Source organism: Falco punctatus, assembly GCF_963210335.1.
Source record: "Falco punctatus genome assembly, chromosome: 1".
Classification (NCBI taxonomy): domain Eukaryota; kingdom Metazoa; phylum Chordata; class Aves; order Falconiformes; family Falconidae; genus Falco; species Falco punctatus.
In genome coordinates, this window is record NC_137580.1 from 66,200,491 (window position 1) to 66,223,673 (window position 23,183).

Sequence of the window (23,183 nt, forward strand, 5' to 3'; positions counted from 1 at the left end):
ACTACCACATGCACAGAGCCTAAAAAATGTAAGAAGCAGCGCCTGTATCAGTATTAGCACAGTTTACAGAAGAGTGTTTGCCAGTAAAGAATGCTGTTTTCCCACATGGAGCTATTTATTGCAAGTTGTGTCCACATTACTGAGATGCACCTGGTGTAAATTTTAACATAGAACTTGTTCTTTCAATGTGATGTTCTCTCTTTGTGTGTTACATTGATTTTAAATTCTGAATTATGTTTCAAAATATTGGGGGAGAGGCTGGACAGAATCACATAACAAATTAACCCTCAGCCACCCAGATTCTCTTATGTTGTTGCACGTGGCAAACTCTACAGCTAAGGGTTGTGGTGCGAATCTGTGAACATAATTTTTTAGAGATGCAATCTTCAAGTAGTGAACAAGAGTCAATCTTGTTTCAGTTGTTTTACCTGTTCCCTTCTTTCTGTTGGATCAGGGATACTCAGCTTAACTTGAGGAAGCAGTCAAAAACTTTGAAAACTGTTTTGCAGAATACAGATTAAAAGAAATTGTTGTACTCATCTGGTCTTAAAATTTACAACTATGCTAATAGGTAGTTTCCATACAAGGAAAGAGGGGATAACTGCACTCCAGTTACACCAGGTTTAACTTGCTAGAGATAAAGCCAACAGCACTCTGGCAGGGCAAATGACTTAAGAAGCTTCTTGAGCTTGAGTATCACATGTATCAAAGAGATATTTTTCAGCATGAACTGCATGAATCATGACAGAGTGCTAGATTATTTGTAGGGAAAAAAATCTCTCCTTCCCTCTTCATGAACTGTTTCTTCTGAAAAATATGGCCAAAGTGAAAGGTCATTCAGAGATCCTAGAGAAAAGATAGCATCTGTTCTCATGTGAAGAACATGCCATTGCTGCTGTCCTGCTGGAGAGAAATCATGAAGTGTTTTGTACACCTATGGGCTAGTAAAGACAGGGGACACAGTCTCCTTTAAAAAGGCAGTTTCAGAAGCAGGGTGTTTCTGGCATGAACACAGCAGGACTGCATGACAGCAGGACATGATCAGTTTTAGCTCTCAGATCTATAATAGAACTCCTTGGGGTTTGACCTGGTAACCAGTGGACCACTAGCTTCACATACCTTCATACATACTCATTTGCAAATGTTGGCTTAGTAGAGCCTAGAGAAAGCCACAATCAGTCTTCACAGCTATCACACATTTGAGAATCATGCCTCTTTTTTGAAGTTTTTTAAAGACTCCCAGTTTCACTTGTTTGCTGTGAGGGAAGAAACCTGAAGTTTTATACCACCACATTTAGATTACTGTACTGACTACTAAGACAGCATCCTTGCCAGAACTGACGGCCAGAACAGAACCCTCAAGGTATGCTTAAAAAATCTAGTTACCCTGAAATTCTGTGGAGCAAGGATGACTTGCCATGGTCATTAAGGAAGGGTGCTGGCTTGTCTTTGGGGGTTTCTCTGTAGAATCTTCCTTTCTTCAAGGGATGCTGTGCAAGGATTACAATTTAGTCACATTTGAAAATTGCTTGCTGGAGAAATCATGACACCTGGAAGGATATGGCAATTTTTTTTGCCCAGTGCCTCTGTGCCTTTAACCAAAGCATGCAACAGTCATAAGAAATTAAAGCAAGGAGTCCCTGCATGGCCTCCCCATGTATGCAGAATGAGCTCTACTCCCCACGCAACTAAGATCCAGGCAGCTGCCATTCTGAGAAAGATCACAAGGTGTTTCTGGGACAAGGAAGTTTGAGAGCTGCCTGGCAAAAGCTATGGTTCTGTTGGCTGCTCTCTTTGGTTTTAATCTTTTTCTAACTGGTCTGAAAGAGCTGTTACAGCCCCATTTGGCTCACAGAAACATAGCTAATAGCAGCTTCCCTTTCTCATACTGTTCTTCACCTCTCCTATCAGTGCAGTCTCCACCTTTAAGAGAGCCCTGCCAGACTTCTGCTCTAATTAGATTCTCCTGCACATCACTGAGGTGGGCAATGACTGTGAGCTGGCTTTCTACCTCTACATTGATTCAATCCCACCTCTTGCCAAACTGGCTTCTGCAGCCAAGGAACAGGAACTGCATAGACAGTATTATTCCTGGCAGAAGGAACAGCATCTCTGTGGGAAAGAATGTGCAAGAGAGTCACAAAGGTGCTATTTAAAAACATAACTTGTGAAATTCTTGACAGGGGCTGAATGACACATTTGCTAAGGTACCCAAAGTAATGAAGTGTTGAAATTACATATGCCCAGCGCTTAGAATCAGAGACTAATACAGGTTTGAAGGAACCTCTGGAGATCACCTGGTCTAGCCCTGCTCTACAAGTGTGTCCAGTCTCAAAGTTACATTAAATTGCTGAGGGCTTAGGGAAACCTAAGGGAAGATAACAAAAAACCATCATGGAAATAGTTACGGTTGGGCTTGAGGCAGGTTATGATTATGCAACTTCCATAATATACACCACTCAGTTTTAAATTCTGGTTAAGTGGGACTGTAGGAACAACTATTACCTTGGAGCAGCTCAGTTACTGTAGCTCTCATATGCATTCAACGAGCCATGCCTGTCTTCTCCTACTGCATAATATTTGTAAAGTTACTTTATCAAACCAAAGCTCTTCATAAACAATTTATCACGTATTCTGAGAATGAAAAAGTTCTTTGGAGAACCTACTTGAGTTGTTGATGTTTTTACAGTAAGTGATGTATCTGGGGGTTGGATTTTTTAAGCATACAGAGTTTCCATTCTTTTTGTACTTTTGCAGTGGTTTTGGACATTTTCTGATTTGCAAGAGAAGTGCAACGCATATCATTTGCATCCAACAAAAGACAAATATATGTAAATGTGTCAAGGGAAAAGGTACTTACAGTAGCATGATCTCTGCAGATTCTGCATGCAATGCTTTCAAAAGAAGTTCATAAGCACTCTTCCTACTGCACAGTGGCACGACAAATAGCATTTTATTCATTATTCAGTGCTACCTTGCATATTTCTTCCTGCAGCTTTTACAAGCCAAAACCCGAATTAGAGTCTGGTTTCAGACTGCTTTGAATCTGCAGCTATAAAACAAAGAGGCCTCCTAGAGAAACAGCATTTAGGCAACCAAATGGGATTTCCAAGCCCATGCAGTTTTTGTTGGCTAGTATATACTAAAATGATAAACAGCAGTCAGCATTAAAATTAAATGCTTTATAAGAGCAGTAACTCATGCTTTCAACAGTTTAAAAATCTATTAAGGAGACTAATTTTTAGGATGCACCTGTAATTATCATACGAGAATTTGCAGGGTCCTGTAAACCATCATAAAATTTTATTTTGTTAATTACAAAAAGCTTGCTATGTCCTGGGCAAGATTCTATATTTGGTTTAGAAGGAATACTTTGGTATAAAGTCAGAAAATGTTCATCGATTTTGGTATCTGGCATGCAGAGTTTAAAGTCTCCTGCTAAATCAGAACTGCAAGTTGGTATGTATTTCCTTTTCTTCAGCATGGTAAAGCTTCTGCCTTTCAGCACCCAGGCTGTGTAGAAAAATGACTTCACTTATCTGAACTCACTTCCCATCCACAGGAAACACAGATCTGCAAAGCATTTTCCAAGTGTTGGAAGGCTTTACTGTTTCCTAGTAAGCCTAGGAGTAGAAAACCTGAAGTATGGCAAAATAATTCCCAAGCAAAATCAACTTCATTCAAAAAGAAATCTTGAGATACTTATAATATTCGAAAGCAGAAATACACCATCTAATTCATGTGATACAGACATGGCTCATTGCTTTTGGTTCACTGTCCACAGAAGAGAACAAACACTACCCCTCTAGTGTTTTTGAAACATCAACACTTGACTGGTAGGGCTTTCTCTTTTTGAATTTTAGAAAGTACTTTCTGAGATGCCTCTTGTCTCTGAATGAAGCAGGAATACACTGTTAGTTACTGCTGCTGTCCCCCCACCCCAGCCCCTTAAGGGAAAGATTTTTGGTCACTCCAGCTTAACTATCATTAACAACCAGATGTCCTTCTCAGAGCAGGAAGCTCTGTAGTTATTCAGAAATAGCCCTTTTTACATGTCAGATTAGATGTAAAAAATAACTCATTATTATTGGCCCACCAAAGGGTCAATCCTTTAAATAACTGTACACATCTTACAAACATTTTGTCAGAAGAGCACACCCATTTGTTACTGTGAATACCACACTGGCATTTATGTAATGTTCATTGTCTCTGTGACCTTGAATCCCATCAAGTGTTCAAGTCTTCCCAAGAAGCAAGTGCTGAACGGTCAGGCTGAGGGAGTATTTAAAAGCCCAATTAAGGAAAAAAAAACAGAAGAAGGGAGGAGAAGCACTTTCCCTCATCTTTCTTTTGCTACCATCCTGCTGGATTCTCCGCCCTCTTTCAGTCTCATCTCGTCTTTTCTTGTTAGCAACTCTTGTCAAGAAAAAACTACAGTCCAATTCAGAGGCTTTTTGCCTCACTTTCTGGCTTCATGTCTTCTTACTGCTCAGTTTCTGTCTGTGCAGGTGGGTCTCAACCTCTTGTTTGAAAACAAGCATCCCAAGCTGGCCGTGAGAAGCTTCATTCATGGCCTTGGACTGCATGCACATTTTGTACTGCTCTGGGGTTAGCTCATCCAGACATTGCTTTTCATGCCACAGATGGAAGAGACCCCTGACAGGTGTTCGGATCACAATGAGGTTGCTGTGAAGGTATTTGCGGTACAGATGTACATCTTCACCACCCCAGCCTTTAATGTCCAGATCAAAGCCACCTGACATAAACAAAATCCAAAACAGAACTAGAAATATGTACTAGTAAACTCAATGCTATTAATTGCACTACAGCTGTTCTCTGGCTCCGGTCAGCCCTCTAAAACAGCTATGTTTTCTGCCAACATCAAAGTTCTGAAATTTCTTAGTTTCAAACCTTTCACTACTAGGCAAAATTGCTTTATTTGTGCTGAGCAGTGCTTGGATTCTGGTAACCTATATGGCACCTACAAATAGTCTGAACACCTAACCAGAGCACTGCTGCAAATTAGAGCCACAGACACACTGGCCAAGGAAAGGGAAGCTGATAACAATTTGGTATGTTTCAGTAAAAAGGCAGACATATTGGAGTGTATTTTTCTTACCTATATTGATAAAATCAGATCTGTACTGGCAAGTCATCCCAAAACCAAAGTCTCTCCAAAATCCAGTTTCTTTTTTAATAACCTGCAAGGAGGCAAAGGAATGTTTATATGGGAGCAGAAATGTTTTCAGTGTGAGCAGCACAGAAGTCCCTGAACGTGGTCAGAAATAGGAGCAACTTCCCTCTTATTCTTCCCTATGTAAATCCATGGCTGATCCTGAAACAGTTTTTGTAGATATTCATTGCCTGTTTCTGCCCCCAAAAAACAGCCGCATCATTAACTAGCATGGATAAACTCCCTTGATACAGAACTATCAGGCTTTGTTCCACTCCTGCTGTTGTAAATCAAGTGGAGCAATATCACATCACTCTCTGGAGTTTGCTTCTTCACAGGCAAATCCAAAATTGTTAGTTTCTGCTAACAATCCAATGTAAGAAACATAGTGGTAAACCAGGGAAGCCAGACTCTGCTGTAGAGGAGACAGTGGTATCTGGATTGTGGACCACAAGAGCTCTGGAAGAAAACAGTGGTTCTAACCCGATTGCATAGCTGACAGCTTTTTGATTACCTTAATTTTGACAAAAATTAGGAAAGCGGTAAGACTAGTTCTCCATTACAGAACTGCTAAATCCAGCTAAAATTGATGTCCAGAAATGTTATGTGGAGATATACATCCCATAAAAGCCTTTGTAATAATGAATGTTCAGTCTACATTATTGAGATGGACCATGAAAACATTATGTATTACAGATAGAAAATCAGAGCAGTGAGAAACCATGGCTGTCATTTTCAAAAGCAGATATCCAAATACAGATCCCTGAGGTCCTAAGCCACATGAGTGACTTGAGAGTGACCTGGTGAGCCATCCGAGAGTTTCAAGGGACAGGGACAGGTATTTAAATCCTTTAAGCAAGTCAGCAGTACTTCACACTTTTGAAGGTCTGGTTACAAACCTACCCCTTGGCAGCTATTTTGAAAAAATTGGCTTCATTTGTGACAAAGTTACAAAGATGAGGAGACAGAATTTCCGTTTCTAGATTTGCAAATCCCAGTGTTACCTTTACCAAAAAATTCTTTCCCAAAATAGTCTCTCCTGATTTCTCGTTCATGCCTTCCCTTTTTGTTCATAACCCTTGACATTCCAATGTCTTTTTTTCATTTTACTGCTCGCATTGCTCTCTCTTTTCTCTTTTCTCTTTTCTCTTTTCTCTTTTCTCATTTCTTATTTCTCCTTTCCTTGAAAAAGCAAAGCCACTGCAAAAACCAATTAAAAGGAAACAAGACTGCATCTTTCAGGTCTGTACTGTTATAAGAAATCCCCATGATGACGCCCTTACAGTAAGCTACTTCTATGCATTAGCATTATTATTTCCCATTACTGCAAGTGGCTGCTGCACAAATCAAATTATTTCAAAGATTTCTGAAGGCATTTTTTCTCAGCAGCTTGAGTACCAAGACAGAGACCTAACACTGTCTTGTTTTAATGGCACAGATCTGGCCTCATGCCTGAGAACTAATGTGGGCTGAAAATATAAAAATGTACATAAAAATGAGATTGGCAGTACTAATTTAAACCAAGAAGCTTTTCTGACATAAGCATCATATTTTATGATTCAAATATTAGCTATAACTATTTGCAAAATCCTGATAATATACTTTGTGGAATTTATGCTAGCTTGAGAGCTAAACTCTGTTTCATTTCCTAAGCACAGTGCTTACAAGCCTAAGGATCCCTGATGGGCTCTCATCAGAGAGAGAAGAGCTAATATAAATCCCATGGTACTATCAGAACATGTCTCCTCAAGAGAAAAACAACAACCCACAAAAGAAAGGATTTTCCAGACTCTTCAGTAACAGACTTTCTAGCTACCTGTTGGATAACACAGGGAGCAGTAGACAAAAAAATATTTTGAATGGACTTTTCAAACTCTCATTCTTGATTTTTCTAGAGTGACTGCACAAGGTGAGGGTAGAGATGACAGAAGACTGGACTCAGACCCCTAGTGATTTTCTTCAGCTGTGACTGTTGCTGGGCTCACAACACCCCTAATTTTTACCTACTGAGAACAACAATCAAAGCTGGGATGCTCTGGGGACAGTGTACAGCCTGGGACAGGATGAACCCTGACAGGTGCAGTGCCTGGCAGTAAGAGGGGCAGCTGTGGCAGGCTGGGACCTGACCCAGAGGAACTGAATGAAACTGCATAGTTGGCTGATGCTTCAATTTGAAAATTCAGCCACTTAACAGAACTAGCAGGAAGAGACCTGTGACCTGCTGACTCTGGAGAGAAGTGAGTGTGGAGGGTGTGGATAAATGGAAAGCCACCACTTGGATCACCCCTTCAGCTTCAAGACAATGCAATGCCAGAGCACAAGAGAATGCAGAATAGCATCTGCAGCAATGCCAAGCAATAGCAATAGCTCTGCCACTAGCACTGATCTGAACCTCTAGTCTGCGTACTCTGCTTCTTCCTCACAACAGCTTCCTCTTCATCAAGGAGATTCACCCGGGTCCAACTAGATGTTTTAATCTTATGTCTTATGGTGATGGTTTTAAAAATCTTTGTTCTCATATCAAAGATAAGCAGGTGAGATGGAAATCAGTGGAGTTATGCTGTGTTATATCAGTGCCAGATTAAAGCCAGAAGGGACAGCTCCAAAAATGTCATTTGACTCTGAGACAATGTGGTACACTTCAGACAGTTTAGTCATGAACTGTGGGATGGGAAAAGCCATTGTAAGTGTTCAAGTGGGGGAATAACTGTGACAGCCCCCGCTATTCTGTTTTCACTGACTCATCTAAGGGTAACTATGCTTTTTACAAATGTCAGCTCTTCAAGATGCAAGCAAAAAAACTATTCAGTGCAAGGAAGACATGAGAGCAAGATCAGGGACTACGATCCCAAGACGGCACACCATGGAGGAATTGTTTGCTAATTAGAAAACCCCTTCTGGTAGAGAAGCAGACACAGTTTAAATTCTTAGTTTCCATGTATAAAACACCAAACCAGTGTTAAAATAAATGGTACTAAGATACCTCCCTGTGACACTTAACTGCAGAACTCACAGTAGGGTGTCTGCTGTGTGACACTGCCTGTGTGGTAGTCACTGTGCACAAGGAATACGGAAATGCTACTCAAGAGCACAAGTACCTTTAAAAAATGTTTTGTCCAAATAAAAGCAGACATTCAGAGAAGCATGTACTTACCAGCTGCTGTTCTAAAGATGGGATGGAATCATGGTGGCCATAAATTATACTGGGGTTATACTGGCTGAAGAGAACAGGATAAAACACCTTCTTCCCTGGAAATGACAATTGGTTATTTTTTAAAAAAACTGTATAGAACACACTTCTCTCTCACACAAGATGCTGTCTAGGCCAGACCAAATCCAGACAAAATCACACTAGTTTTGGACCGAGCCTATGTTCTTTGCACGAGAATGTGAATATAAGGATATAATTAACAAAAGATCCTGTTTCAGAAAGCACAGGAGCTGAAGGCAAGAAATTCAATCACAGTGGGAGCAGGAGCGTCATAACTTTTCAAAAGCCAACCAGCAATGGAATTTTTATACATGTCTTAATTAGTCCTGTGAGTTTCAAGAATGATCTACAGCAGTTTCGTTACCAACTCAAAGGCGAGAATACTTTGGTGAAGGCTGTTACACAACAGGTAAAAACCTGTTGAAAGATAATACACTTCATGAGTATCAGTACCTGGCTGTGTGTTCAATCTACAGGAGTTCAGGAATTCAGCTGTGAAGTATATGTCCACGTCACAAAAAAAGAGAACAACGTTGTTTCCTTTCCAAAATCGAGCACCAACATCTAATCCTTTGCCCCTGGAAAATTCTTCATTCAGCTGGATGAAGGTGAAGTTCTTGAAGTTGGCTGACCTAGAAGAAGGAAAATATCCAGCAACTTACCCTGTCCTTCCAGGTGTTAATAGAAGGGTGGGGCAGGAACCCAATATGAAACAATTCACCTAGAAATCCATAGTCTCACAGAGAGCAGTTTGAGGGAAGACATGTCCTCTTCTAGTCTTGAGATTTCCACTATATCTACATTCAAAGCTGGATTTGTGCACTCCTATGCTAGCATTTCTATCACAGACATTTTTTGGGCAGACATCACAAAAATCCCAACAAGGCTTAGATGGACAAAAATATCTTTAGTAGGCAAATATAACATACCTGTGGTTGTACTACTGTACCTATACAAGGGTCTTCTTCCCATGTGGAGATGATAACAAAAGGCTACATTGCCACATGATCTTGACAACACAGCTATGCAAGCAAACACAATAGACCAAACCTGGCCAAAAGCATCTAGTTCCTCGTGCTCTACTAGTCTGCACCTGCCTTTGGAAGTCAACTTTCAGTCCTAAGAGTTAAGCCACTTTCAAAAGCACTAAAGAAGTTACCAGTGTGAAAAAAAAAAAAAAAGCAAGCTGCACAGAAGCAAATTCAGTAAAATCTCTGCGGTTCTAAAAACCAACATCACAAAACCACAGATATGGGGCTCAGGGTAACACCATTTTTATCTGACACGAAAGAAAGCAAGCTGTTTTCTCCAGTGCAGTTTAGAACTTTGTGGCACAACCATGAGTTTGGACAGCTACCTGGTCTCCAATTCATGGTACAATTCCTGTGTATGAACAGCACATCACCTATTTAGGTACTTACTTGGAGGTATTTTCAAGTATCGATTTGACTTCATTCATTTGTTCTTTCCCGAAGTAAACTACAGTGAGGTGAATTCTCCCATCCTGCTGCATGCCCATTTCCCTAGAGAATAGAGACAAATTTGTGGCTTGTCCCAGAAGATAGTTTTCTTCAATAACCTGCACCTACTGGGGAAGGCAGAGTAGGGTAAACCTTGGAAGGCATTCCTGAGGGCACAATTCACTGACAGAGATCCTGGTCCTGATAAAAGGGCTCACTGCCTCTTGTCAGATGAGACAGAAAACTATCTTTCAGGCAGATTAGGAAAAAACTCTCTAAGTAGTGTTTGTTATATTGATAGGAGGACTCTGTTAAAACAGCCCATCCAGCTCAGCAGTATCTCCAGCACTTAGGAGAATATGAGAAGGGGAATTTTAAAGAAGCTATACACACCCTACCTGTTAACCTTGATTTTTTGTAACAGATATTCCAGAGGATCTTTGGCATTCTGCTACGAAACATTTGCTAAAATCTAAGTATCAACCAGAGATCAAGCCAGTAGCCTAAGGGTAGGACTAATCTGAACAAATGCTAGACATCATGCCTCACTTCCACAAAGTTTAGTCAGCAAGGGTTCATCTATAATCAGCAGAGAAATCAGCATGACCAGAGGGTAATTTCTCCCATCCTAAACCAAGCATCTATCAGATGGCTAATTTAGACAAGGAGCCTATTTTTAGGTGGCTGTAATTAGGCAAAACAAATCCAATTGTAAAAGTCAGTATCTGTTGCTAACAGTCTTTTCTGGGCAGCTATTTAAACTACATCTCAATTACATTCTCTCTTCAAACATCATCTCTGTGCTGAAAAATAAAATAAATTTAAAAGCAACTATTCTGAAAGTTCAAATACATTTCCTTCTTGCCTTTTACTGCCTTAATTTTTTCACTAATAGGGCTTGGCAAAGTGTCTGGAAGCACTAATTCCCTTTTTCCTTAGAAATGTTGCTTTACAGCTAATGGCAGTAAATTCTCATGTTGCCACAGTCACATGTGCCCCAACAAAACAGACTGAGACACATAAGCCAGGTACATACAAATCAGAAACCCTGATGACAGGAATATAATTGCTTTTACTGCTAATCACAATGCATTAAGCAGCCAAATGCCTTTCAGTCTCTATAATCTTAAAAATTACTTAGTGGCACAATGAAACGTTATGTGAAAGTAACATGATTTTTACTGAGTGAGGCCTTAATAACTCCTGAAATTGCATCTTTCCAAGCAAGAAAAAGCAAAGGCAGCACTGGAACGGAAACCCACCTGAAATTCTGCATGAATTGCCGAAATTTGCTGGCTCTCTTGGCCAATGGCACGATGACATTAATGAGTGTGTCAGCCATATTGACATTTTCATGTTTCACTTTCATTACAGGACCAAATGGCCGGAATAAAACAATCTTCTTGAACTGATGTTTTGTGTCTCCTTTGAAAGACAGCTCATACAATGTGCCTTTGTCTTTTTCTGTGCGGTAGATCCCTTTGTGAAAACAAAAGAGAAGAGGTTTTGGATTAAAGTTGGGCTTCTGGGGAAAAAAAAAAAGGTGCAGTTATCATGTGTTACACCTAAGCTGAAAAGGCAGAAGAGGCATGAGGTACTTACTTTTAAGCCAGTACACAATGTGCCACCACTTGAAGGAGGCTGTCACTCTGGCAGGGACACAGCCCTGGGTTGCAGGAGCTATTTGGTATTCTTACAGGCACATTCCTAGGCTTGGCTGAGTTGCAAACCCCTGAAGGTTACCAATTGCTCACACTCAGAATAACCCAGCAGACATACTGTCCTTATTTTTCAGACTGCTCCAACTGCACACTGCAGGCATGCATGGTAATGGTGATGAAGAAAGACTGCGAAAGGCAGCCTACCTCTCTGCAATATGAATTATTAGGCCATCTCCCAGAAAAGCAATTTCCTGATGAGCACATTCATTTCCTCCTCTCTGGGAGGTTCTGTGGAAAGTCCCCTAATAAAACTATGTCACCAGGCCCCAGCAGCCATCAACTTCACCCACTGCCAATCAGGAAAAAAACTCTCCTGTTACTCAGTTTTCAAGGGACTTTTATTTCCTTTGTGGCAACGATGCCCAGTCCTGCACAAGTAATGGTCTGCAAGGACAACACTATGGACTTTGTCAGAGGTTAGACCCAGGGCACAATCCTGCATTAGACAGTCTTCAAGGATATTTAATTCATACAAGCATGTACTTATTTCCTCTATGGAATAAACTTTTAACATACTTGATGAGTAAAATTGGTCCCATGCTGAGGGCTGGCATGAACTATAAAAGTATTGGTCGTGGCCCGCCAAAACACTATTCTGATACCTTAAATGAAATGAAGTTGGCAAAAAGGCTATAGGTTTTACCCCCTCTAAATGACACTTCAGTCCCTACAGTGCATACTGAAATAATCTGTTGGGAATCTGTTATGGGCCACCCACCCAGGATGAAGAGACAGATGAAATATTCCACAAGCAGCTGGGAGAAGTCTCACGATCTCCAGCCCTGCACAGCCAGTCAGGGAGTCAGCCAGGGGGATGCCCCGCGGGACCTGCTGTTTACAAACGGGGAAGGACTGGGGTTCAATGTGGTGGTCAAAGGACATCCTGGGCACAGTGATCATGAGATGACAGAGTTTTTGCCTCTCAGAGAAGTAAGGAGGGGGGTCAACGAAATCCACTTTGGACTTCCAGGGGGGCAACTCTGGCCTGTTTAGGAGCCTGGTTGACCGTCCCTTGGGAGGCAGCCCTGAAGGGCCGAGGGCACCAGGAAGGCTGCACGTTCTCCAAGGAAGTCTTACAGGCACAGCAGCAGGTCGTCCCCATGTGCAGAAGGATGAGCCGGCGGGGAAGCCTGGCCCGGCTGAACAGAGAGCTCTGGCTGGGACTCAGGGGAAGGAGAGTCTGGCACCTTTGGCAGAAGGGGCAGGCAGCTCCGGAGGACTGTAAGGGTGTCACGAGCTTATGCAGGGCAAAGATCAGAGGTGAAAGGCCAGCTAGAACCTGGGCTGGTTGCTGCCATAAAAGGTAACAAAAAATGTTTTTACAAATACATTAGAAACAAAAGGAGGGCCAAGGATAACCTGCATCCTTTACTGGATGCTGGGGGGGGGGGGGGGACATTACCACCAGGAAAAGGCTGAGGTACTTAATGCTTTCTTTGCCTCAGTCTTTAACAGCAAGACCAGCAAGTACCCGCTGGGTACTCAGCCCCCTGAGCTGGAAGGCAGAGACGAGGAGCAGAATGAAATCCCCACAGCCCAGGAGGAAACAGTTAGTGACCTGCTGCTTCACTTAGACATGAATAAGTCTATGGAGCCAGATGGGATCCACCTGAGGGTACTGAGGGAGCTGGTGCAGGAGCTCACCAAGCCACTCTCCATCATTTATCAGCAGTCCTGGCTAACTGGGGAGGTCCCAGGAGACTGGAGGTTAGCCAGTGTGACACCCATCTACATCAAGGGCAGGAGGGAGGATCCAGGGAGCTACAGGCCTGTCAGCCTGGCCTCAGTGCCGGGGAAGGTTATGGAGCAGACCAGCCTGAGTGCCATCATGCAGCACGTGCAGGACAACCAGGGGATCAGGCCCAGCCAGCGTGGGGTTATGAAAGGCAGGTCCTGCCTGACAAACCTGATCTCCTTCTATGACAAGATGACCTGCCTAGTGGATGAGGAAAAGGCTGTGGATGTTGTCTACCTAGACCTTAGGAAAGCCTTTGACACCATCTCCCACCGCATTCTCTTGGAGAAACTGGCTGCTCATGGCATGGATGGGTGTACTCTGTGCTGGGTTAAAAGCTGGCTGGATGGCTGAGCCCAAGGAGTGGTGGTGAATGGAGTTACTTCCAGCTGGTGTCTGGACACAAGCAGCATTCCCCAGGGCTCAGCACTGGGGCCAGTCCTGTTTAACAACTTTATCAACGATCTGGACTGAGGGATCAAGTGCACCATCAGTAAGTTTGTAGATGACACCAAGTTACAGAGGAGTGTTGATCTGCTTGAGGGTAGGAAGGCTCTGCAGAGGTCAGGCTGGACAGCAGGGCCAAGGCCAACTCTATGGAGTTCAACAAGGAGAAGTGCCGGGTCCTGCACTTGGGTCACACCAACCCCACACAGCGCTACAGGCTTGGGGCAGAGCGGCTGGAAAGCTGCCTGGGGGAAAAGGACCTGGGGGTGCTGGCTGACAGCCGGCTGAACATGAGCCAGCAGTGTGTGTGTCCAGTGTGCCCCGGTGGCCTAGAAGACCAATAGCATCCTGACTTGTATCCAAAACAGTGTGGCCAGCAGGACTAGGGCAGTGGTCGTTCCCCTGTAGTCGGCACTGGTGAGGCCACACTTCAAATACTGTGTTCAGTTTTGGGCCACTGCAAGAGGGAATTTTGATGCTGGAGCATGTCCAGAGAAGGAAAATGAGGCTGGTGAAGGGTCTAGAGCACAAGTCTTATGAAAGGCAGCTGAAGGAACTGGGGTTGTTTAGTCTGGAGAACAGGAGGCTCGGGGGGACCTTATTGCTCTCTACAACTGCCTAAAAGGAGGCTGTAGACAGGTGGAGGTGGGTCTCTTCTCCCACATAACAAGCAATAGGACAAGAGGACATGGCCTCAAGTTGCACCAGGGGAGGTTTAGATTGCATATTAGGAAAACTTTCTTCACTGAAAGGGCGGTGAAGCATTGGAACAGGCTGCCCAGGGAGATTGTGGACTCACCACTCCTAGAAGTGTTTAAAAAACACATAAGATGCAGTGCTTAAGGACATGGTTTAGTGGTGGACTTGGCAGTCCTGGGTTAATGGTTGGACTTGATGATCTTAAAGGTCTTTTTCCAATGTAAAAGATTCTCTGATTCTATAAAGCTTTTTCATAGTTTGATCTGTTAGGTTTAAGAAGGAATAATTACATGTTAATTTTAACTACTTGTTAAGCCACTGTAAATATCCTAACAACTTCATCAGTAGAGGAGTATAGTTGCATTGTCTTCCATTGCTTACAGAAACTCAAGAGACAAGCAAAATATGTCTGGAAAAAACCTCCTACGCTTGACTTGTTTCTTCTTTTTTTCTCTCCCCAACTGGTTTTGAAGGACAGCTTGATGAAAATACTGGGTTTTGGGGTTTTGTTTGTTTTTGTTGTTTTTTTTTTAATTCTTAGTCATTCCTTGATATGTAACATCGCTGTGCATCTAACCCATAGACTGACAGTTCTGCCTATAATTCTTGTGAAGGTCTGGGTCAAAGGTTTCTTTGTACAGCAGCGTAACATAAGCTCTTAATCTTGTATTGTAGCTTTTACATTGGTATGCCCAGAACATCTGAAAGATTAATGAGGTGTGATTTTATCTGGCCAGGTTCTGTGCACTCTCTTATCTTCACTATCACTCCATAAGTGTTTTATTTTTAATGAACACTTCAGTTGGTTAATACTATATGCAAATTTACTGATCTGTTATTCACTTCATGTTTTATTTTTAATATAAGCTGATTCAACAAATACTCCAATCCTGCCTCCAGCATAATGGATTAAGCTAGTGAGACAGCAGTTCCATCATTCTTGTACTGCTAGTCTTTTAAAGCTGTGCCCTTGAATTCCCCTAGCTTTTTCGATACAGTCTGCCCAAGGTGCAGACCATGAACTACATCTGTGACTGAACTTGAGCCTGCACTTGAGATCATCTGAATGGTGACCTAATAGTCCCTGCATTTCCTTCTCCTGGTGGCCAGAGAATGGAAATCTGCACCTTTGAATTCTGCTCACCCATTTATTCTTACAGAGAGCCTGCTGATGGTCCAAGTGTGTTGCTGGGAGCGCTCATTTACTCAGGCACTTTTTGAACACAAGTCTTGCCAAGGAAGTTAGTATTGTGGAAGGTTAAGGTAGCCTTTTGACATTAAACTGAACAAAAATCTATATTAAATCTGATTTGCATTTTCTCTAGAGAGAAATACATAGGACTGTTTCACATGTTTGACAGCAAAGTGACATTTTTCATAACAAAGACCCAAATTAAATTAACCAATTTAATAGTATCTGCCATGCAACATCTCAAAGTCTTTGCTTCCACACCCTTTTCTACTCCAGACAAGAAACAATGACTCCACTTCCCCAGAGATATGTAGCCCATTTGTGGAATAAAGGAAGCTTTGCCAAATAAGCAAGAAGCACCTTCAGAGCAGAAAGTACATTGTGACCCAAGGTGTCCCTCCTAGTGCTATACACACATCAACAGAGGCTGCTTCTAACTCTGCAGTTTTGTTCTTGTTGAGAACTTCTACTACAGCTAAAAACAAGCAACTTAGGTGAAGGCAAGGTTCCCTTGCACAAAATGGTAGTCCAAGAATTTATAATCCTCACATACCATCTTGAAGAGAACTGTATGCAAGTTTAATGCATGTAATTAAATACGGTTATTCTTGACGCACATTTAAACCATTTGTTTTCCTTTTTGAAGTATCTTCTTTCCTTTTTAAAATATCTTCGAAGCAGAGAACAAAGTGATTTGCCCAAGGTCAGGCAGTGAGCCTTGGAAATGAGCCTGAATGTCTTGAGTCAGTCTGGGGACTCGCCCAGCAGAACATCCTGCCTTTCACAAGATTTTTTCATTTCCAAAGGTGCTACTTCACTTGTGCCATCAGGACTTTTTATGATACAGAAAGATCATCAAGCAGCCTCATTTCTAAGAGATGAGCTACAAGGAGGGAAAAAAAGTAGTCTCAAAAAAGTAAAACAAAAAACCTTTTCCTGAAAAAGTTTTTTCTGAAATGAAAGCCTCGGAAAGGGTAGATGTTCACTATAAAAGAAGGTTAATTGATCATCTATTGCTTCCATTACAGCAGCTGCATTTCAGAATATGCACCATTCCTTTCAGAAACAAGGAGAAAAGTCAAAGCCTTTGGAAACCTAACGTAAAACAGTGAACAGGAGCTTTGGATCAGCAGAGACACAGGTGCTAAAATGAAGTAAAAGGGCAAGTGAGAAGCAAAACCACATCTGGGCTGAAGGGTTGACTAAAGCGCTGTAAGTGTCCAGTCTTCAGGGCAGCAGTTCCCAGGGCTCTCTTAAGACATGGAAAATACCTGATCTCTATTCAACAAGGCAGGCAAACAATTTTCAGACACGTGGAACTGATAACTAGCCAACAGCCATGCAACCTTAACAAAACACTGTTGAGTAGATGACAATTTTAGGCCGTTCCACAGAACAGATCATATGTTTCAGGTCTTCCACTATTAACAGAAACACTCCCTGGACCTGTGCTCACTACTTATATTCTATTGGATGTTGTAGGAACCACTATTAGGATCTACCAGCATTCATAAAATACAACATCTTATCCTTTAAAGAAGAGCATCACCCTTTCTCCCAATAAGCTTCCAGGGCAAAACTGCATCAGGTAGCCCACCACCAGTAGCTATCAATTTGAGAAAGCAAAGCTATTCCTCTTCATTTGTCTCCAAGACCTTATTTAAAATGCCAGTCACTAGACAGCCACATACTTTAGGTAGGAAAACTTATGATACAGCATATTTGACAGTGCCATGGCAGGGCATTTCTGAAGCAATCGGGGATTTTTTGGAACTGTTCCTGTTGGGAAAGAATATCACCAGACAGTGATTACATTCACTTATGGAACACACTACTCAGGCTTGTCAGTGAAATATTGGAATAAAAATTCCAAATTATCATCTCCATCTTTGAGAAAATGAATTACTTCCCAATCTATTCAGCTTTGCTGCCATTTACATAAATCAATGACCAGACCTGTTATTCTGCCCACTGAGCAACTGGCTTTCTATTGGAAACAGAAAATTCCTTTGCCTGCTTATAATACACAGAAATTTCTCATCTTTTCCATGCTGTTTCTTACTAACTCCTCGTGGCAGAAAACCACTGAACTTGGTATACAAGTGGAAGGAATAAGGGGGAGAGGGGAGGATTATAGCAGCTGAACAGCTCAAGTGCCTCTGTGAAGAAACAAGCAGAACAGCAGCCAGACGGATACGTTTCGGGCTCCAGGGAGAAGGTGTGGTTCTCCTAGTTTTGAATAAGAAAAAATGGAAAATTCCACCACATGTCTCCTGGAAGGAGAACTGTCTGAGAATTCTATCCAAATTTCATGTAACAGCAAATCTGCTGAGAAGGAGTTTAGCTCAGATGTAAGATACTAGGGTCACAGTCTAATTCCCACGCACAAGTGGTTCTGTCTAGAAACTGCAGAGGATGCAACACTTATTTTAAGAGATCCCAGCCACAGAGACAAAACGATTCTCCCTAAATGTAAGAAATGTTTGAAGAAATATTTTCCCTCTGCAAAGACAAGAATAAAGGCACAAAATGGAAAAGAGGAAGACATCCAGACCCTAATCAAATTTACTGCACTCACCACCACCCTGCCTGTTGGAATGTTAGTAATGAACTAATACTGATAGCAGATACCAGATGTGACCCACAAGAACAGAAAAATCCACAGAAGAGGCCCAAAACAAACAAGAATAACTTGTATCACTCTATATGCTAGTAAGACTCAGGATCAGCAACACACTTGAGTAAAGCCAGTGTCATAGGCTTTGCTGAACAGGGCAGCAACAAAGACACAAGTCTCACATATCAAGGGCAGCCGTTCAGGTTTTGCATTCTGTCTCTGACCCCAATTACCTGATTTTCATTTCAGTACATCCCTCCACCTGCTCAACCTTAAGATGAGGGCAGTAGCCCACCTTTAACATAGGAGATGCATACAGCTTTTGCGTGCTGTTACTGCTAAAGCAGCTGGAAGACAAAAAGCTTACAGGATTGATGGTACTACCCAGTGCAGACCTAAGCCACACCTCCCAGAAAGCTCCAGCTACCCTGGGCAGTTCCAGAAAATGAAAACAGCTGGCTTTGCTGGCTGGTAACACCACTCACAGTTGCTGTGTTGCTGAATTGGTACAAAGCTGCCAGAAGCTGCCATGGAATCCAGCCTATTACTAACTTGTTGTGTAGGCAGTGGCACCTGCAGAGCACTGTCCCCAAAATAAGTTCTGAGTTCAAACCATACTTGAAATGTACAACTGGAATAGAAAACTCAGTCCTCTCTTCTGCTCAAGTTATACAGAGCAATGATTTGTTTGTGCTTTGATCCACAGTTTTGGATGTTCTCAGAGAATGGAGGATGGGGGAAAGAGACTGAGAAGAGATGACAGAGACTTTCAAAAGAACTCTGCAGGGAAATCTGCCTAGTCAGCTCTTTGTTTACAACCCTGATGCATGGATCCCTGCATTTGCAAACAAATCGGTTTGCACTGCTGAGTAAGAATGAGAATTTCTAACCTTGCCCCTACAGAACCAAAGGCCTGCCCTGCCCGGGAGGACACAAGGAAGGTTTCTTGAGCTGAGACTGAGCTGTACACAGGGCTCCAGTTTCTTGATCTCCAAGTTACGTGCAGGGCTTCCTCCCTCTGGAGTACTTCACCATGTATGTGAAAGGCAGCAAGGCCATTAGTGCATGAATAACCTCCACAGACCAGCACTGCAGTGTGCGTCCCTTCCCCATGCCTTTCCGGACACCAGATTCTGTTTTGTTCCCCAAGGACAGCACTAGTACCCAGACAAAGACCCTTGATTGTGCATAAAGGCAGGCTCTATGCAAAAGGGTAACTTTAATGGAAAATTAAGCAAAGCTGGGCAGAAAACATCTCCTTTCCCCTCACCCTCTCCCCACGAAAGAGCTGGTGCCAAACAGTCATACATGCCTGTTTGGCTTCTATAGTAAACAGTAGAAGCGTATTTTGAAATGATACACTGAACAACAAACAGAAAGGAGGAGACTGGAAGCACGTAGCTCCACAATGCATTCAAATACTGGCATCCAGCAGCACTTCCCAGTTCCCTGTCTGTGCATCAGTGCCACCTCTGTGCATGAGGAATTTGACTGGTGTGGAGGAAGTGCCTGGACGAGAGGGGAGCCAGGACCTCCCTCAACAAGATCTCCACAGTCTGTCTAAACAATTCATGCCCCTGCTGTGGGAGGCACCTGTCTGACTGTCAGGTATATCCCAGCATGACCTCAAGAACCTACTGTCTCTCGATACCACGACTGCTGAAGAAACATATACAGAAAGTAGAAATTAACAACCGGCCATTGCACAACAGCCATAGTTTGTCCTCACCACACGGAGGATGCATTTTGCTCTGCTCTATTCATAAATATCAGATGAAGAAAACAATCCACAGCAAAATCACTAGTGATGTGAGATAAGCATGGCGGCTTGTGTTCAGCACATTAGAGCAGTCACTCCATAAAAGGTAGGCATCTTACCCACATGCCCTCTAAGTCTGCAGCACAAACACCTGAAGATGAGGAAGACAAGTTCTTCCTCCTATATGAAATTCAGCTAGGTCAGCTGTGGATTAAATCTCACTTATAGACAATACTATTGAACAACAAGAAGGGAACATGGCGGTTCCTAGGAAGTGAAACTAGGACAGCCATATTACACGAAAAAATGTAGCTCTCTTATTGAATGAAAAACAGTTATGGGCCCTTGGAAACAAGATCTGTGAAATCTTATGTCACATCATGTTTCTGCCGCACATGTTCCTGCCCTTTTAACTCAGAGCTGCTGTCAGCAGGGGCTAACCTGAACAGGTTATCAACCACAGAGACATCACAACTCCTGGAACACATCTGGTGCCTGTGGCTGGCTGGGAAAAAGCAGCCCAACTGGAAACAAGCACATACTTTGGATTTAGTGACAGAAGACATGAAGTAAAAACTGGTTGCTGTTAAAAGTGGCACTTTAAAAACCCACACTTTACTGTCTCAATATTATGTGTGAGAGCAAAGACTGCTCAGCTTATTTTAGAATCCAAGGGCTAAGATGCACCACTCCCAGTATAGGAGACACCCTGTAACGGCTAAGCTTTCCCAGTCATTTGAAGTTACAGGTGATACCAACTGAGTTACTGAGCTCCTCAGCTGCTCTCAAAACCTATCTTGCCACTCTGACAGAGCTGTTCAGGTGGAAGTAAGAGTAATATTAGCGTTTGGATTTAAACTGCAGTTGTCAGGCTTAACATTGGTAACAGATTTGTGATTGCAGCCTGGTCATTCACTTCTTGCTTTGTCAGTTCTGAGGCAAGTGCATGACTAGAGAGCTGTGAGTACACATTGGTGGTCACCACAAGAGACCGGGAGGCTCTGCTGTCACAAAGTTCTGTTCCCCAGGAAAGCTGCCATTCTGCAGTTGTGCCTGCTGGATCACAGCACTAGCACTGTCCCAAACATCTGTGCTCTGAGATAACACCCATCTCCCTCAGCAACAGTCACACCTGAAACCCTCACCAGCACTATGTGGACCTTCTAACCTGCTGTCTGCATACAAACCTTCAACAAAGTCGGAAGCTGTGTACACACGGTGCTTTGCGTTGCTGTCCCCCTCTGGATTGTTCAAACTCCCAACAGCTAACTTGATCACCTCTATCAACTCATCTCGCTTATCCTTCCTTACGGGTTTCTCTTCTGGATGGCGTGTCAGCCCTGTCTCCAGCTGGTACACCTTCTGCAAGGTAAAGCTCTCAAAAGGCACGGCTGCATACTCTGTGGACAGCTTAACGCCGCTGTGCACCTCTGCTTTGTCTATTTGGGAACGGAGAAAAGCCAGCAGGTTAGCCTGGGCCTTCTCTGGGTTACTGTGGTCAAGCCGAATGTCCAAGGGGTCTGGGTACTGCTCCTGCACATTCTTAAGCTGCTCACTCCTGTGCTGGAGCTCAGCCTTCAGCTGGGCAATTTGTTTCTTCAAGCTGATGATGTAGTCGCGGTGTTGTTCTTCCTGCTCTTGCAGAATGGCTTCATATCCCTCCTTCACAGTTGGACTGTGCGCCCTGGGCAAGGCAAGCTGCTGGTTGTCAACCTTGGGTGTGCAAGCCAACATATAAACAATAGACACTGAGCAACAGGCCACCACCAGCAGGCCTACAAGTCGGGGAAGAAATAGAAAAAATCCTCGTCGGAGCATCATCTCTCAAAAAGCACAGTCTAACCCTATGCATGCAACAATTCTTATGTCCATGCAGTGCCACAGAGGCCCCTGGACTTGGAGTACTCTTACACAGATGCATGTATGTGCAGGAACTGGCTTGTCAGCTCTCTTAAAACATGTGCTCTGCCTCTGTATTGGGCTCTCTCTGATGTTTACCCAGCAGGACCAAAAGACAAGCTGTGAAGTAGACAGGACACCTCCTGATTCTCATGGCAACACCTACGCTGCTGCAATGTGATCAGCTGGTGGTTGATGGAGCCACCTGAAAGACAAATGACAAGGACAGTCATTCAGGCATGTTAGAATTTGGTCATTCAGTCCAGACCATTGAGAGTGTTGTAAGAATTTACCTCATTTCTCAACTGCTCTGGCAGATCTCAGTTGTGAAGTGTTTGTACTAAAACCCAAAAGGTGCCAAGACTCCTATGGGGGAAATCCTGTATGCATACATTTAATTTTAATAACATGACTTGGCCCATTGCCAGTGAAAAACTAGTCCAGGCCTCAAAGTCTGCCATGCTTTAGAAATATTAGGAAGTCATCATCTGTTACTTTCTGGTCAGATGTTAAAGTGCTCTGTTCATTCGAGCAACAACGGCCCTCCAAGTATTCTCAGCTCTTGGAGAGCTCAAATTTTGAAGGCAGGCAGTCCCACAGCTAGTGCATACATTTCAGCCTCCAGGCATGTTATTCCAAAACACTGTTTGAACATATGAAGCCTGACTTGGAGCAGAAATTTGATAACCAAGAAACCAGAAACTGTTATCATGGCCAATTGATGCAACTAACATTGTTTGACATATCCTACCAGATGCTCCCACAAAACCCAAACAACTAGGGCCAAATTTTTTTCAGAAGCACTCGGACCAAGTCTTACTCAAAATCAGGAGAAACTTTGTTTCCATCTAGGAGACAGCCACCATTGCACACTATGTTATTATTTTAAGGCCCTCTTCTGTTTCTCATAACGTTATAAAAAGTCTTGCAACAATGTACAGTACTACTGTCTTTCCCACATAAGCTCTCTGCCCAGGACTGAAGACCACAGAGAAGGTTTAGGGAAAGCTGTCTTAGGTATTTTTAAAATAAGAGAAGTTAAAACTGGGAACATTATTATTTTTAGTAAGACTTCCTCAAGTATACTTAGAAACAGAAAAGAAAAATTAGATGACTGAATATAAATATTTATCTAGCTGTAAGCTACATTAAAACAATTGCACTGAGAACACTGCCAGTGTGATTTTCAAAATCCCTCAGTTTTGGCCCAAATCCATGCTGATGCAAGGAACTTCATCATTTACTCAGCTGACAGTAGACTTAGGCCAAG

At 42.8% G+C, this 23,183-nt stretch overlaps 1 protein-coding gene across 6 annotated transcripts in view; it reads right to left on the minus strand.

Moving 5' to 3' along the window:
• Window positions 1–172: 172 nt before the first annotated feature.
• The window catches only part of CSGALNACT1 (chondroitin sulfate N-acetylgalactosaminyltransferase 1), a 51,100-nt gene continuing 28,089 nt past the window's right edge, over window positions 173–23,183 (minus strand). For 5 of the 6 annotated variants that reach the window (XM_080388148.1, XM_080388147.1, XM_080388146.1 and 2 more), the window contains 7 exons: window positions 21,202–22,118; window positions 11,107–11,323; window positions 9,806–9,907; window positions 8,838–9,016; window positions 8,328–8,422; window positions 5,120–5,201; window positions 173–4,756 (listed from right to left, as the gene is read on the minus strand). In XM_080388148.1, the coding sequence (XP_080244274.1) occupies window positions 4,473–4,756; window positions 5,120–5,201; window positions 8,328–8,422; window positions 8,838–9,016; window positions 9,806–9,907; window positions 11,107–11,323; window positions 21,202–21,835 (1,593 nt within the window). In that variant the 5' untranslated portion in view covers window positions 21,836–22,118 and the 3' untranslated portion in view covers window positions 173–4,472. Of the gene's footprint in view, window positions 4,757–5,119; window positions 5,202–8,327; window positions 8,423–8,837; window positions 9,017–9,805; window positions 9,908–11,106; window positions 11,324–21,201; window positions 22,119–22,206; window positions 22,280–23,183 lie in introns of all 6 variants that reach the window. The other variant, XM_080388149.1, reaches the window with a different exon arrangement.